Source organism: Cygnus atratus, chromosome 2, assembly GCF_013377495.2.
Source record: "Cygnus atratus isolate AKBS03 ecotype Queensland, Australia chromosome 2, CAtr_DNAZoo_HiC_assembly, whole genome shotgun sequence".
NCBI classification, from domain to species: domain Eukaryota; kingdom Metazoa; phylum Chordata; class Aves; order Anseriformes; family Anatidae; genus Cygnus; species Cygnus atratus.
In genome coordinates, this window is record NC_066363.1 from 14,398,839 (window position 1) to 14,414,986 (window position 16,148).

The following is a 16,148-nucleotide window of genomic DNA, read 5'->3' on the forward strand; positions in this document are numbered from 1 at the left end:
TAAGATGCATGCATACATTTCATTACTCTTTTTTCTGGTGTTTATAGTATTTGGAGTTTGTAGTTAGTCTTATTCAAAGCTTTAGATAAGCCAAGGTTAGTCTGGAAAAACATAGGGACAAAGATATCAATAATACAATTGATAGGTAACCATCTGTCTTTGTGATACTTAGAAATTAATTATTTAGTATTTTAAAACAAATGCTTATTTCAGTACCATGCTGCATCTCAAGTGCAACTAAAGTCATCTACCAGAAGGTGGAGTAAAAGGAGACTGACAGCTACTTTTACTGGTACATAGGCAGTGTACTTTTTCCTGAAAAACTTCGGTTCATCACTTCAGTGATCTTTTTTACAACAAGTATTTAAAATCTTAATCTGTTGCCAATTTTCATGGTCAATATCAAAATTGCTATTGTTTCCTCCAGTATTATTACAAAAGAGGGCTCTAAGCTTCATATTTCCATATTTCTTGTCAAATAGTGCATTCCTTTGTCATAGGGATTCTAGGGACCTATTGTCAAATACTGGAATGTTGAGGCATTGTACAAAAAGTCGTTTGTCAGTTCTTCTTAATAATTATTATTATTATAATAATATTTTCTGCATAGGTTCATTTGAGCATTAATTTTTTGTAATGTGATATAGCAACTCAAGGAAGTAATTTCCTGGACTCTCACTAGTTTAAGTCTTACTGAATTTTGAAGCTAAAGTCACAAACAGATTAAATTCCTAGAAACTATGGTCATGCAATATTTTTAGGCCAGTATTAAAATATTAATTTAAATTTGATAGCTTGTAAACTAATCTCGATGATTCTGGTATCTTTATCGTGCAATTTCCAATTCCAAACTGCCATTATCTCCTTCCTTTTCTATTTCCTCATATTCAGGCTTTCTTCAGCTACCATGTTTTTTGTATTGCACTGCTTCAAATTTCCACATAATCTCTCTCAACAATATTTTTTTAATTTTCTTTAGTCTAACAAAAATCTGAAAACCAAAATAGTTTTCTTGCTTACTGCATACCAAGTATGTTCTTCAAATCAAGCTGTGTTGTCTTGTAAGCTACTGTTGATGTGCTGCTGCTCAAATCTGCTTTATCAGCTTTCCTTAGTTTCTTTCCAATACTTATTGCTGTATACTAAAACCTTCATACTTCAGTGCTTAAGTTTCTAATTAACTTAAACAAGAGAAACTTAATTCTCTCTCCTGCTTTTTGAAATTAACTCCTATTCCTCTACTTTTTGCACTTCAACTCAAATTAAAAATTAAATTTGCAATTCAACTCAACTTTAAAATATTCAACTAATTCTCACAGAGCAGTAATCCAAATCCTTTTATTCATTGTTTATTTTGAGTTTGATAGGCTCTTGGATGGTCTGTACCTGAACATTTTTTTAATTACTTTAAAATTCATAACAGAAAAAGTTTCAAGTCATTTCCATTTTATGTATTTGCTCTGTGTTCCTATGTAGGCTTTGACATCAGTAGTTAACTATAGGGAGCCCAAGTCGATCTGCAAAGCACCTGAGTTGGTAAGTGATAAGTATTATTGTAGAATGTAATAATACTTCTTTATAACTATCAAACGAATTAGCATAGGGACCATCACGTGAATATCCATTTCTCTAAGTCAGCCTCGGGTGTGTATGTCAGTAGTGGTTACTTAACCCACACACACGTTTTGGGGGTATGCAAAAAATGGTGCAGTTATAATTTTTGATACAGAATTTGTGGTTTTGGTGTGTGTAGTTGGTATCTTTTACCTGTGAATACAGCACTTATAATAGAACATGAGACTATGGACTGTGAATTACTTCATGTTTTAACCTTCATGTAGAATTTAAGAGTACTTTGGTATACATTTATTCTCAAGCTTGACAAGTAGGTTTGGGTTTCTCTTTTTTTAACTTGAGCTGGCCAAATACTGTGACAACTTGTTGAAGAAGTCAGCGAAAGGAATGACAGAGAATGAAGTAGAAGACAAACTTACAAGTTTCATTACCGTGTTCAAATACATAGATGACAAAGATGTATTCCAAAAGGTAACTTTTGATATTCAAATTTAAACTATACACGAACAATGTGGTTATACTTTCAAGAATCCTTATATCTTTTTTTTTTTCTGCCATGCAGTTCTATGCCAGAATGTTGGCAAAAAGGTTAATTCATGGTTTGTCTATGTCTATGGACTCTGAAGAAGCCATGATTAATAAACTAAAGGTAATGTAATCCTCTTCTAATGCAAAGTGAACAAGCATAAGAGAATGTGATGTTGAGAGGGCGCAGCAGAGGGTGCCAGAGATAACTTAGCAATCGGTAGATTCTGTTTCCAATAGTTGAAAAGAAAAATAAAGTTTTTCATAGTTTATGAAAGATATATTGTGAAGTATCACTTAAATATGAAAGTTTTTTTTATGATTTTTGGGTAGTTTTATAAAGTGTGTTCAATAGCCTGTTTTTTATATTGTAAAAGTACCAAGCAGCCTGTCATAAACTAGCTTTATCCTTCAATTTTATAAGAAATTGTATTGTTCATCTAAACTAATGTGTACAAAGCAGGATTAAGATAAATTTGATAATTTTCTTTCATAGTGTTTGTTTTCTATTTACCTGGTGTTCTCTGTAAACAGTATATAACACTTCTACTAATTAGATACTCATATTATAAATGTGTGAATGTGCATTATTTATTTAATAAGTATTGTTTTCACAATAAAACTTGTTACAATATTTTTTCACAGCAAGCCTGTGGTTATGAATTTACCAGCAAGCTACATCGAATGTATACAGACATGAGTGTTAGTGCTGATCTCAACAATAAATTCAACAACTTTATCAAAAACCAAGACACGATTATAGATTTGGGAATTAGTTTTCAGATATATGTTCTACAGGTACTAATGTATGTTTATTATTACTGAGTTATTGTACTTCATTTTTTGTGTTTTGATATCAAGTGAAATATTTTTCTAACTAGGAACACTTCTCATATGACACCTTGTGATCAGTGTGGAATAGTTTGTTTTCCTAGTTTTAACTTTTAAAATTAACCTGCTAGTACACTAAATAGTAGTGATGCAAAATGCCTTGTGTTTTTTACCTGAGTTTATGTCTCACTGGGGCACGTGTAATGAGCAGTAAAACTTCTGGTCTCAGTTGAGTGTCTTATGAAAATATACATTGTAAAACTGTTTAGTGGTGTTATTTTTTTTTCTTGATGTATATATCATATGACAATGTTAATGCTTTCATTTTTCCTGATACCCTTAGGCTGGTGCATGGCCTCTAACTCAGGCTCCTTCTTCTACATTTGCAATTCCTCAGGAACTGGAAAAAAGTGTACAGATGGTAGGTTAGTAGGAGGCTTCTTGTAAACATGTGGAAAATGTAAAAACTCCAAAAAAAAAAAACTATGATGACCACTCTAACAGAGGAAAACCAGAGCTATTTCATTTTGATTGTAAATCAAGGCTACCCTTTCTCTAGTTATATGAAATTTGGAAAGGTCACCCAAATGACATTGATTTCCATGTATGCATTTGCATAACTTTTATTTCTTCTGTTTTCTACACTCAGTGATCGAAGAGGAAAATGCTACTAAATACAATCAAGTGAACTGACTTGATTCTTAACTTTAAAACCAATTCCAATTGATTTTAACAAATTATCTAGATATAATCTAAAAAGTAATATTAAAATTGCATAGACTTCATAGATTAAAAAGCAGATACAACTTTCTTGTCATGTATTTCATATGAGCCACATTTCATTCAAAATCAAACTCATGCAAACTTCTTTAAAGATAATTTTGAGAATTCTCAAAACATTAGAGGTTTTGCTTTGGCCACATATTCTCTTGCTATTTAAAATTATTTCTGTTTTGTATGGGTGGAATGTTTCATTAATTTTGATTATATTGTTATGTTCTAAATGGTAGCGCTGGCTACCTGGGATGTGAGGATTTTCCATCCAATTTTAAGGAAAGACTGAATTTGCCAGAGTTTTTCTCATTGCCAAAAAATAGCTAGACCTAACATTAGGATTAGTCTGCAAGCCTTACTTTCTTGTTCCTTTCAGATAGGCAGTATGAGGGCAAAATGTCTGGATTTTTTTCCTAAACCAATAAAAATAAGCAAACAACAAAAAATACTAACGCTTACCAGGCACTTGGCAATGACTCTGCAGTCTGACTTGTCCTTCATGTCTGTATGGATTATGGTCCATTTCATATTTTAATTTTTCTGTTAGCTTTTTAGCCAAATTTCAGTTCTTTTCAGATGACATCCAAGAGAATGCCATATCTACTAAAATTCCCAGTGTTATTTCTTCTTATAAGCAAAATGGTCAGACTTATTACATGTGTTAAAATAAAATCTGGTCTTTATAAGCCTTACCATAAATTTCTTTAGCCTTTGGAGAAATTCTTTTCTGTCAGAGTAACTTTTCTCCATCAGTCTGATTAGCCCACAGAACAAGTAACCTGGAAGCCGTCTCCTTGAAAGTTTTTTGTTTGTTTGTTTTTAACATTCTGGAATATCTTTACTTGTTCTTCAAAATCCAGTGTTTTCTTTATTTTCCAAGTTTGTTTGTTTGATTGTTTTGTTTTTTGTTTTCTGTCTCTGCACTGCATACTAGTTTCCAGGAATAGCAGGACTGATAAATTGCATATAATACAAAAGTAGGATAATTTTGCATCTTCTCTGTAAACTTGATTTTTCTTATCACAGTCCACCGGTCATATATGCCTTTCCTTCTCTTATTCTATGAAAATTATATTTAAATGTAGGTAAATGTAGTTTTGAAAGAATCTTCTGGTAATGGCATTTCTAGAGTCTTCTGTAGAGCTATCTCATTTATAGATGCCAGACTTGTGTACTTTATTGCCAAATTTCAAACTGCATAGCTAATTTTCAGTTGCACGAAAGCAAGGAACAAAGTTGTCCCATGTTTCTCAAGGAAGAGAGGAATTTTTAATTTAAGTCCTTTTCTTGTTCAGAGGTAGATTTTTTCATGTTCTTGGTTTTCTATGTGTTTATGTGTCTTCGTATATCTTAAATATCAGGAAAAGTTGCTGTCCAGAGTGACTGATGTAACACTTTCCATAATGACTATAAATTCTTATAAAAGGAAAAAAAATCAGGAAGAAGTTAATATTACTACTAATGCAATTTAGGAAATAAGAATTTTAAAATACTGATTTTAAGGAGATGCTTCAATTTTTGATGTCAACATAAGTTTGAAATGTTACCTTCTAAATCATAAATGTGTGTTTCTTTCTGAAAATAGGTTTTGGAAGTTTTTGAAGGTTTACAAGTTTGGCAGCAGAAATTTAAGGATTCCTAGTTGTTTCTTGGTTCTGAGATGTTTTCCATTTGTGTAGTTGTGTCTAGTCGGAAATCGAAACTGGAAGAGTGACAAAAACTATACCTGCCTTTAAGCTTGCTTTTTTTGAAATTTTCCCCTAAAAATGTGTTGAGCAACATAAGATGAGATTCATCTTGAGATTTGCAGGATGAGATTCATCATTGTGTAGCTGGCTGTGGGAAATACCTGTTAACTAAAAGCTTACATTTTTTTAATGATGCTTAAAAAAAATCAGTAAAATGGATTTTCTGATTTGATTTTAAATCAAGACAAATCAAATGAAGTCAAAGCCATGGAATACAGGTTTGATTTCACCAAGGTGAAAAAACAAAAATACATTTGTTTTCATATGGAATTGGAAGGAACAGAATAATAAAACATAACAAGATTGATAAACATTGAGGAACTCTGTTGGATTCAGTCAAGTTACACTACTTTTAGCTACAGTATTTTATGCTTTGAGAGTATGAATGTCTCAACTATCTTTTTGATTGAGTCATCAAGTGGTATGTTAATGTGTTCAAGTAGTTCACTAACTGACTGATGCTCAATCACCCATCTTCTAAAAGAAGGTGCTGTCATGAACTTATCAGCAAGGTCTGTATCTAATATAGTGAGCATAAAACCAGTATTTCTTTGCTGGAGTGTTAGTGTGATATTAAACTATTGTAAGTTTATATGTGTGATTAACTGAAGTTCATCTTGTTTTGCAGTTTGAATTATTCTACAGTCAACATTTTAGTGGAAGGAAGCTTACTTGGTTACATTATCTTTGTACAGGTAAAAACAAAAGCTTTGCTAGCTTACGCTCTAAACAACTGGCAATTGTTTGTTAAAGGTCAAATGACGGCAAACATTGGAGGTGGAACATTACACTGCATATTAAGTCAGTTTATTATTTTTGCATCATTAAGTAATATAATATTTGCTATTTAATATTTCCAAAATTTGTTTGTAAACCTGCATGTTACCTGTGATTTATTAAATCCAGGGAAAACTAGAGCTGTACATTCTTAATGCACATTCTTCAGTGCCTTTTTTAATCATTATTCTGTGATTCTGTGTAAGCTATTACTAATTGAAGCTTGCATGTTGCAGTGTTGCATTGAGGGTATTTGGAATTTTTTTACTACTTTAAATTGTATTGCATTATTCAAATTCAACGCTTTCAGTTTTCTCCTGAAAACACTACTGTTGTGGTATTCACAATTAATCAGAGTTCTTTTTTTTTTGCAAACCATGTCCTACGTGTCTAAATTTACAACATCTGTTTTCATGTTCCCATGCCATATTGAGGTCTGAATTGCATGTCTGGAATTGCATGTGTGTAGGAACTGTATGAGTAGCTCTAGTAGTTAGGCTTCAGATGTCTTTTCAGCACATTAATCAGTTTATAAAATACTACTTGTATCATTACAGGTGAAGTAAAAATGAATTATTTGTGCAAACCGTATGTCGCCATGGTGACAACATACCAAATGGCAGTGTTGCTTGCCTTCAACAACAGTGAAACTGTCAGTTACAAGGAGCTTCAGGACAGTACTCAAATGAATGAGAAGGAACTGACAAAAACTATCAAATCCTTACTCGATGTCAAAATGATCAACCATGACTCAGACAAGGTGTGCAGTAATGATATAAAAGTGTTTCATGTTCTCAGTCTTTTCATTCTACTGTTTGTCTGGGGCTTTTTTTGATACAAAACAATCAGCTCTTTTTTTCTTTTTTTAACATATTATGGGCCTTGTTAGCAATTATAAATATTTATAAGGAAAGAGGGGAAGAAGTAGACTATCTTTGTTCTATATGCCTATAAAAGCAGGGTCTGCTAAAAAGGTAATAATGCTAGGACTGTTTATTATTCCTGTTGAATCCATGTGGCTTTAAACTCACTACTGTTGGATGGAAATTCTCTTTAAATACATCACTTTCAAAGTAGTGGGATCATGGGAAGGAGCCTGAGTAGTAAATCAAAATGTCTTAAAGAGATCCTTAAAATAAATTTGTGGGGTTAAGAGACTGAAAGTAACAGCAGCCATATACTTCCTGGCTGACATGTTAAAGGAGAAGGAGGGAGGAGGACAGAGAGCAAGGAGGGCTTGTGTGAGAGGATTTTTGCTGCATTATCCCAAACTCTGTCTTTCCATGAGTTTCATGGAGTTCTAGTAATATCTGAGCTTTGTTTGTGGTTAAGGCGAAGGTTCGTACAGGTACTAGTACTGACTCTGCCTCACACTTCCGTATGACCTACATCAAATCACTTACCTTTTTTCCCCATGCAATGAAGGGCACAGAAGTCTGTTACGTAAGTAATGCTACAGAAGTGCCTTTGCATACCGTACAAACTTTAGTATGTGCTTCCAGCTAGCCCAGAAAGCCCAAGTTATTCAGACAGTATCAAGCAGAACAAACTGATAAGCTGTTCACTTGGCTTATGAGTAGAAATCCAAAGCTGCTCTGATAGCTGCTTTTTTTTTTAACCAGGAAAATGTTAGAAAATGGAAAGTGAGATCGCAAGGAAGATCTGATGCTTGGCTGAAGCATAGGACATGCTTCCAATATCTAGAAATGAGCTCAGGTTGGAACAGTGGCTGGGAAGATGTCTGTTAAACCATGGGTGAAATATAACACTGGGAGCTATTACAGAAAACAGTGAGATTTTTCATAATCTTAGAAAGTTGCCCATTATTTAAAGGATTTACATTTATTTATGTCTGCCATATAAGGTTCATCTAGTTTCTTTAAGCATATGTCATTGAAGGTTGAATGGTATAGCTTTCCAATCCTTTTACCTTTTAATGTTTACCACTGCATTTTCTGGTTCTTTAACTTACAGGCTGTTGTATTCAAACATATTTGCTAATTCTGTTTTCTTTGCATTCCATCCAGCAATTTGAAAGCTGATCTGTATGCAGTCTATCAGCTTACTCATTGGATAAGCCAGTGAACTTCAGTGGCTTAAACAGTGAAATTAAACATACTGACTTCTCTCTACCTGTGTCTGAGCTACACAGCAAAGTACAATGTATTATATACTGCAGTTTGCTTTTGCTTGTTCTTTTTTTTTTTTTAACAAACTTTTGACAAAATCTTTATTGGTTTTGTTTTGTTTTATACTCAACCGTATAAACACAACAGCACTAAAGTTTAATGACATTTTTAAAGCTGTTGATCTTTGCCCTTTCGTATTAAATTTTCTATACTATGACTAGATGTTATATTCTAATAGAGAATGTCTGCAGAGTATAAAATTAATAGTATTTGGTATATTTTCTAAATAAATATTGACAGTGTTTGCTTAAGAGTTTGCTCAAGTATTTGCACTTGAGGCAACCATAGTTTGGCAAGATTCCAAAGTCTAAGAAGCCCGGTAACTATGTTCTGCTGGAAATTGGTAATACTTATACAGACTCTTGCCTGGAAATGGGAAAGATTGTTCAGGTCATCCTGTTAGTTGAATGTAAAGGTGTTGGGACTGCTGGGAATAGTTACAATTTATTGAAAGAAATGGACTTTGACATGTGTAGGGGAAAAAATTGAGATCCAGATGAGAAAAAAAGAGAAATTGCATACAGTTGTGGAGCTGTAGAAGTTGCAGTTCATCAACTGTTTCTGATACAACATAAAATGTTTAGTTTTTTTCCTTAAGTTCTTTAAGGCAACTTTAGTAATGTTTGTGAAAGTAATAGCTTGCTCTCTTGAGGTTCTGCCATAAATAAATGCAAATCCTACTTTCTTTGCAGGGACAAAAATGTGTTTAAAAGGAGAGTGTTTGCAACTAAGATAAACTATTGAAGTATTAAACCAGAAGTTAAAACAGCTGTTCAGTTATTAAAACTGAAATTGCTTTAATTGCTTCTCAGTAAAGAAGTTTTTGTTAATGTTCAGACTAGACATTAGGAAAAACTTCTTTACCAAAATGGTAGGTATATGTTAGAACAGGCTTCCTACACAGGTGGTTGATGCACCGTGCCTGTCCATGTTTAAGAAGAATTTGGATAACACTCTTAATGACAGTTTAACTTTGGGTCAGTTCTGAAGTAGTCTGACGGTTGGACTTAAAGATCTTTGTAGGTCCCTTCGGACTGGAACTATTGTATTCATAATATTGACTTATTAACAGTACTCATGTATATCAGAGTTCTTTGTAGTGTCTAGTAAAATAGACTGTATTTCTAGGTTAGTTAAACTGTAACTTAAAAAACTAACCTGGTTCAAGTGGCTCTTTAGAATTTTCAACTACAAATCTACTGTAATTATTTGTATGTATGCAAGCCCCTACCTGTGATTTTTCTAAGTAAACTGTTATCCTGGCAAATCCTTGCTGCTTATTCTTTTTTGGTTCCATTTCTGTTTTTTAAAAAGATTCTCTATTGCAGGAAGATGTAGAGGCAGAGTCTACGTTTTCATTAAATATGAACTTCAGCAGTAAACGAACAAAATTTAAAATTACTACGTCAATGCAGAAAGACACACCACAGGCAAGTATTTTTTGATGTTTGTAGACTGAAGAGCTTATGAAGCTTATTTTTCTAAAATTGAATTGATTGTATTTGGTCGGTAAAAGCAGATATAAGATTCTCTGTGTAAGATTTATATCATTGTGAAAACATTGTTTAAGTTTATAGTTTAAGCACTGCAATTTTTTTTGTACTTAAAATACAGGTAGAAAAAAAATGGGTTAGGGAATAAGAAGAAAAAATGAACAAGAGCTATTCCTCTTGTACCAAATTGAATTGACATTCACCTTGTCTTATCTAATGAGACTGTTTTGTTGGTAGTGTTTATAAAAGCAATTTAATCCAGAAACAGCAGATCCACTGAACTCTGTTTTCATATGGTTTTGTGTCCTTCATCAACTATAATCAACTCAAATTTTGATAATCCAGGTTCCTTCTATATCTCCTAAGACATAGACATGTATACAAGAGACATATGTGCTGACAAACTCAATATCTTGCAGTAAATTTTGCCCACTTTTCTCCATAGCAAAATCTGATTTGGCTGTCTTCCTCCTACCTACCTGCTGACTTTCATGAAACCTGGTGTTCTTGATTTACAAAAGCGCTTTACATTGATCTTTATCTAGATTTTTACATTAGTTGACCACTTTTAATAAAGTAAAAAGTTTAGATTCAAGATACTTTTATGACGTGTTTATTGATCTTACTATATTTGAAGCTTTACCATTCTTCCTATATCGCAGGAGATGGAACAGACCAGAAGCGCTGTAGATGAAGACAGAAAAATGTATCTTCAAGCTGCTATAGTCCGTATCATGAAAGCACGTAAAGTGTTGCGACATAATGCTCTTATTCAGGAGGTAAGACAAAAATCCTCTTCCTAAGCATGATTTTGAGGAAAATCTTCAGGATAGCTGGGTAGAACATCTGACCACAAAACTCCCATGTCAAAACTAAGACTTGAGTGAAATTGATGAGAATTCCAATGGAGTCTACTTTGAACTGTAGTACTGGGGCAGTTACCTGTGATCAGTCAGCCCTGTAAATATGTCTTAGAGATGCTTAATGCTTTAGTGCTGTGCTTGCTCTTTCCAGTTGGCTGGTTCTATACCTGCAGATGTTGTATCCTATAGGAATCGTTGCCAGAGCTGTAGGTTCAATTGAAGACACTTGAGTATGGATATTCTAGACATTACATTTCCACAGAAGCACCTCGCCAATTTTGAGCTCTAATTGTAAAGTTGGATTTTGTTCTAATTCATGGCTTATATTTTAAAAGTTGTCTGAGTATGTAGACGTGCACCTCTTAATCTTTATTTTACCAGCAGTACAGTTGTCTAGATTTTTTATATTCTAAATTAATGATCTGTGAACTGTCATGGACTGGCTTGGAAAAAGGTGTTATTTCTTTCGTTTTTCTTCTACTTTTCCATCTGTGATAGTTGCCTGCCTAATTGCATTTCCTATTCCAACCTAACCTTCACTCATACCAACCAGTCCCTAGTTTTTCTCAACCTTCAAGTCGTTCTTGTGTCTCCCAAGCTTTGCTGGATAGCCTCAGAGCAGATTGGTGGGAGAGGGAATAAAGAGTCCTGCTTTTCTGGACCATTTTGAACGTGGTGGAGAGGCATTCTGTCATTTTGAGGTCTTCTGTATTCTTTCTGTCCTGTGGTGATGGAGAAAACAGTTTACCATAATTGCCAATTATTTTTTATTTCCTAAGCAAAATAAGCAGCTACAGAGAGCTTGTAAGTCCAGAGCTTTCATATTGACTGGTAACATGAGACATCTGAAAGGTTTTGAATCTTTAAATAAATAGTGTTTGTACACAAACTCTCTGAAAGCAAGCTTAACTTAAGAAATCTGATTTTGAACATCTAAAAGATGAGGCAGCATAGGCCTTGATTACTTCTCAAAACCTTCGTTTATTTGCTCTTCTGTTTCATGCAATCATGATGAAATCCTCTAAGATTTTTATGTTAAAACTAGAAAATGGTAGGCAAGCCCGGATTCATCTTTGAAAATATTTTCCCCCATATTCGCAACTTAAAAAAGTTTTCAAAGTGTGCTTTACTTGAGACCTGTTTAAATGGTGGAAGAGAGAACAAACTTGGACAGCTTAGAAACAGAAAAACTACTTTATGGTCATTTCCTTCTTTGTCCAGCTCAGGAGGCAGTATCTGACATGCTTATGCTGCATTTTGCTCGTGCAGTACTCTTGCAGAACAGTACAGTCTATTAACATCAGGAGATTTTTCCAGTTTTTCCAGAAAAGTGAATATCTTGATAGCAAGTCAGCTTAGAAAAACAGTACAGAATAAAGTTGGTGCCCCATTTATCTATCACCAGCCACATCAACGTGTATTGTTTTTTTAACCTTAGCTTTTAACTAAATTTATGACCTATAAATTTATGAAAATCGTGTCCTTATTCATTTAGTCTGTAGTTCTCAGTTTTTAATATTAAATGTTCTAATCCACCCAGAATATAAGTAAAAACTGAAGGCTAGACTTCTAAATAATTCTTATCTATGTTGCAATGTACTGTGGAGACCTGATGTCATCTTAAATGAGCAATTGTAGAACTTCAAGCAGTAATGTGAAGCAGTACAAAAATCCATTAGAGTTAATTTTTTGTGCTTTTTAGCTGTCTGGATTTGTGCCAATCTCCATGCTTTCTCAGCTAAACTTTAACTAGGACATATGAGCTAGGTTCTTCAAAATCTGTTAGATATCTACTCTGCAGTCTAGGATACAGATGGACTCTTGGGTACTTCAGATACTCTTGCCAGATTGTAGGGCAAATTGTGGGGAGACAGGTTTTGTATATTTAACATTAAAAATGAAAATTTCATGATAGGTGGAAATTTTACCTAGTTACATCTGCATTGAGCTCAGTAACTTGTTTTGCTTTATATTAAATGAGTAAGCCCAGATTGCTAGGTGGTTTTGGGTTGAACATGCTCAGCTTTCTCAGTAGACTGACCTGTATTAAAAACAAAACAAAACAAAAAAACAAGCTACTAATACAAAATTCGGTCTTCAGATCTATCTGTCCTGAGTAAATACAGGAAGTATTGGTTATGACAATGAGTCTGAGTGTAGGGCTGAAGTTAGGTGAAATTTAAGCTGATCTAAGCTTGTTAGCACCAAGTTTCTTCTCATTTGACTGCTGTGGAACTTACCAGACCATTGGCTGCTAGCCCAACAAAACTATCTCTTCTGAGCTTTCTGTTTGTTCTGCTGGGTGAGTTCTACCTGGTGAGTTCTGTTGGCTCGCAGAGAGCTCCAGCTCCTCACTAGAGCTGGGACAAAGGCAGCCACGAAAAGTTGTAAAGAAAACAGGAAGTCCAGCTGAAATAAAAATCACTTTCTTTACAGAACAAATGTGAAACTACAGGCTAAATATATTCTGACACTTGAGTAGTTAGGTCTTTTGTTTCCCTCACTTCCCACTGCTAGGAAGTAGAAAGGAGAAAGTAATAGTAACTTTCTTTGCTACAAATTGGCCACAAAAGTTTAAATGTGAAAAACTCTCCAAGGTAGATGTTCTGTTACTACACACCATTTCCTCATTTACCTAGAAGAGAACCCATAGAATTTAAAACTATTAAGAGAGATCTGAAGTTTAGCCAGCAGCTACAGTTTCTTCTGCAATGCACATATAGATTTGATTTTACCATAAATAATTTTTTTACTGTACCTGTTAAAAAGTTCCAGCATAGCTGGATTGAACTTGCCAAATGGTAGGATGGTCTTTAGTGACATAAATAAAGGTTCAGCCTGATAGTCTCAAATTGTATGGGAAAAAGATGTCAGTGATGGGAGTGTGTGGGGACTCCATTTATGCTGCTTCAGGGGTTCAGGTGGCTTTCAGGACCAGGTATACAGCATGGCGTGGCTGGAATCAGCACAACAGATCTAGCTTACATCATACAGCGTGGCAACTGAAACAACAATGTTGTAGTGTAACTTTACAAAACAAATTTTTTGAAAAGTAAATCTTATTTTATCTTACAAATTTGATTGTCTAGTGCAGTAGTGTCTCTGAGGATGGCTTGCATTTTTAATACATTTAAACTGTTAATCAAGAATGAGTAACCTCTTATTAAGATCCTAGTCAGACTTTGGGGGAATTTGCTGTTTATCTGCATGCATGTCAGTTACTATTTGTAATGCTATAAAGAAAACACAGGATTCACAAAACTTTATTAAATGAAAATGTCTTCTCTATCTGTTCATAATAACAAAGGTGGTGATGCATGAGAGGAAAATTGTGTTCAGGTTTAGAAATAGTTTTGAGAAAACTGGTCAAGTGAAACTTAACCATTTATAATTGTATAAACTGTTCTGAAAACTAAGATTAACATATTTGTTAGGCATTTATTTTCCAAGTAAGACTTGAAGACAAGTCCATAAATTCGTAAGACTTTTGGGAGTCCATAAATGAAATATTACAGAACAACAAAAGTATATAAGCGGAAGTAAAAGGTACCTAACTTAGGAAGAGCCAGCGTAGATACTGGAAAGGACACAGGTGGTTTTATAATGCTTTCACTTTGCTTAAACTGTACTAATAGTAATAAAAGTGAAGAAATGTTAGATCAATTTTAAGTTGGATATTTATCCTCACTTGTACCAGAACAAATTAAGCAAGCAAGAGGACTGAAAAAATCTGGTTAATGTGCAAACTGAACCAATGAGTTAAGCAGTCAGTTTAAGTCTCTTGACACTACTGTACGGAGATGCTTTGTTTATTGTTATAAATTAACTGTCCTGTATTTATTTAATCTTGACTTTAAAAGAAAAGTAAACTGATTTTTCCCTTAAAGTGCTTACTGAGTTTCCTGTTGCATTTATAACTGTTGTAACTGAAAATAACACATAAAACTTGTTTTTCTTTTGCAGGTGATTAGCCAATCAAGAGCTAGGTTTAACCCAAGTATCAGCATGATTAAGAAGTGTATTGAAGTTCTGATAGACAAACAGTACATAGAGCGAAGCCAGGCCTCTGCAGACGAATACAGTTATGTAGCATGATGTTGCTATCCTGCAGGTATGATTGTAAGGAGATCATTGCTGTCACTGTTTGGTGTGTTCCTGTGGGAAGAGGCAGGCCTGTGCCTCCATAATTGGTCACTTGGCAGCCCCTGTTTTTCTGCTGTTTACAACATCACCAGTGCCATGTCATGAGCGTCAATGAAAATGCCTATAGATATTTCAAGCTCATGTCATTATGACATTTCTTAAAACTTTACTAAAAGAATGAGTGAAGTATTGCTGAAATGTGGAAATTTGGTTGGGTACCATGCTTTTTTTTTCCCCCCTTCCCTTTCACGTTTGCAGTTGATGTTTTTTAATGTATCTTAAGACAAAGTAAAAAAAAAAAAAAAAGAAAAAAAAAACTAAATATTGTAATATGACAGATAACCTAATAATTGTATCTACATTAAAATGTAAAAAAAAAATAAAAAAACCGAACATGATACTGCTGCTTGTCAAATAAAAAAATAAAGTTATATGATGTGTCTCTAATTATTGTAGAAATGGATATAGCATTTATCTTTGTAAATAATATTGAGGCTGGTAAGATTGAAAATAATGTTGTGTTCAGGTTTTGAATAACCTTTGAAGTAGATCTGTTGTAAAAACTGTCATAAGACTTGTATATAAAACTGAGTACCAGGTATGATGTTATGTTTGATATGATTGCAAAAAAACACAAGACACAAAAAACCCACCTATGTTTAAGTGCATATCTTGATTTCACAGAATCACAGAATCATCTAGGTTGGAAGAGACCGCCAAGATCACCCAGTCCAACCTCTGACCTAACACTAACAAGTCTTCCACTAAACCATATCACTAAGCTCTACATCTAAACGTCTTTTAAAGACCTCCAGGGATGGTGACTCAACCACTTCCCTGGGCAGCCCATTCCAATGCCTAACAACCCTTTCCGTAAAGAAGTTCTTCCTAATACCCAACCTAAACCTCCCCTGGCGCAACTTTAGCCCATTCCCCCTCGTCCTGTCACCAGGCACATGGGAGAATAGACCAACCCCCACTTCGCTACAGCCTCCTTTAAGGTACCTGTAGAGAGCGATAAGGTCGCCCCTGAGCCTCCTCTTCTCCAGGCTGAACAATCCCAGCTCCCTCAGCCGCTCCTTGTCAGACTTGCTCTCTAGACCCCTCACCAGCTTCGTTGCCCTTCTCTGGACTCGCTTGAGCACCTCGATGTCCTTCTTGTAGCGAGGGGCCCAAAACTGAACACAGTACTCGAGGTGCGGCCTCACCAGAGCCGAGTACAGGGGGACA

General features: G+C 34.5%; 1 protein-coding gene across 8 annotated transcripts in view; it reads left to right on the forward strand.

The window, feature by feature from the left end:
- CUL2 (cullin 2) overlaps window positions 1-15,349 on the forward strand; it is a 49,331-nt gene extending 33,982 nt beyond the window's left edge. For all 8 annotated transcript variants that reach the window (XM_035545274.2, XM_035545272.2, XM_035545271.2 and 5 more), the window contains 10 exons: window positions 1,477-1,536; window positions 1,918-2,046; window positions 2,138-2,224; window positions 2,746-2,898; window positions 3,275-3,352; window positions 6,082-6,148; window positions 6,788-6,990; window positions 9,748-9,849; window positions 10,575-10,691; window positions 14,739-15,349. In XM_035545274.2, the coding sequence (XP_035401167.1) occupies window positions 1,477-1,536; window positions 1,918-2,046; window positions 2,138-2,224; window positions 2,746-2,898; window positions 3,275-3,352; window positions 6,082-6,148; window positions 6,788-6,990; window positions 9,748-9,849; window positions 10,575-10,691; window positions 14,739-14,870 (1,128 nt within the window). In that variant the 3' untranslated portion in view covers window positions 14,871-15,349. The remainder of the gene's footprint in view (window positions 1-1,476; window positions 1,537-1,917; window positions 2,047-2,137; window positions 2,225-2,745; window positions 2,899-3,274; window positions 3,353-6,081; window positions 6,149-6,787; window positions 6,991-9,747; window positions 9,850-10,574; window positions 10,692-14,738) is intronic.
- The last annotated feature ends 799 nt before the right edge of the window (window positions 15,350-16,148 follow it).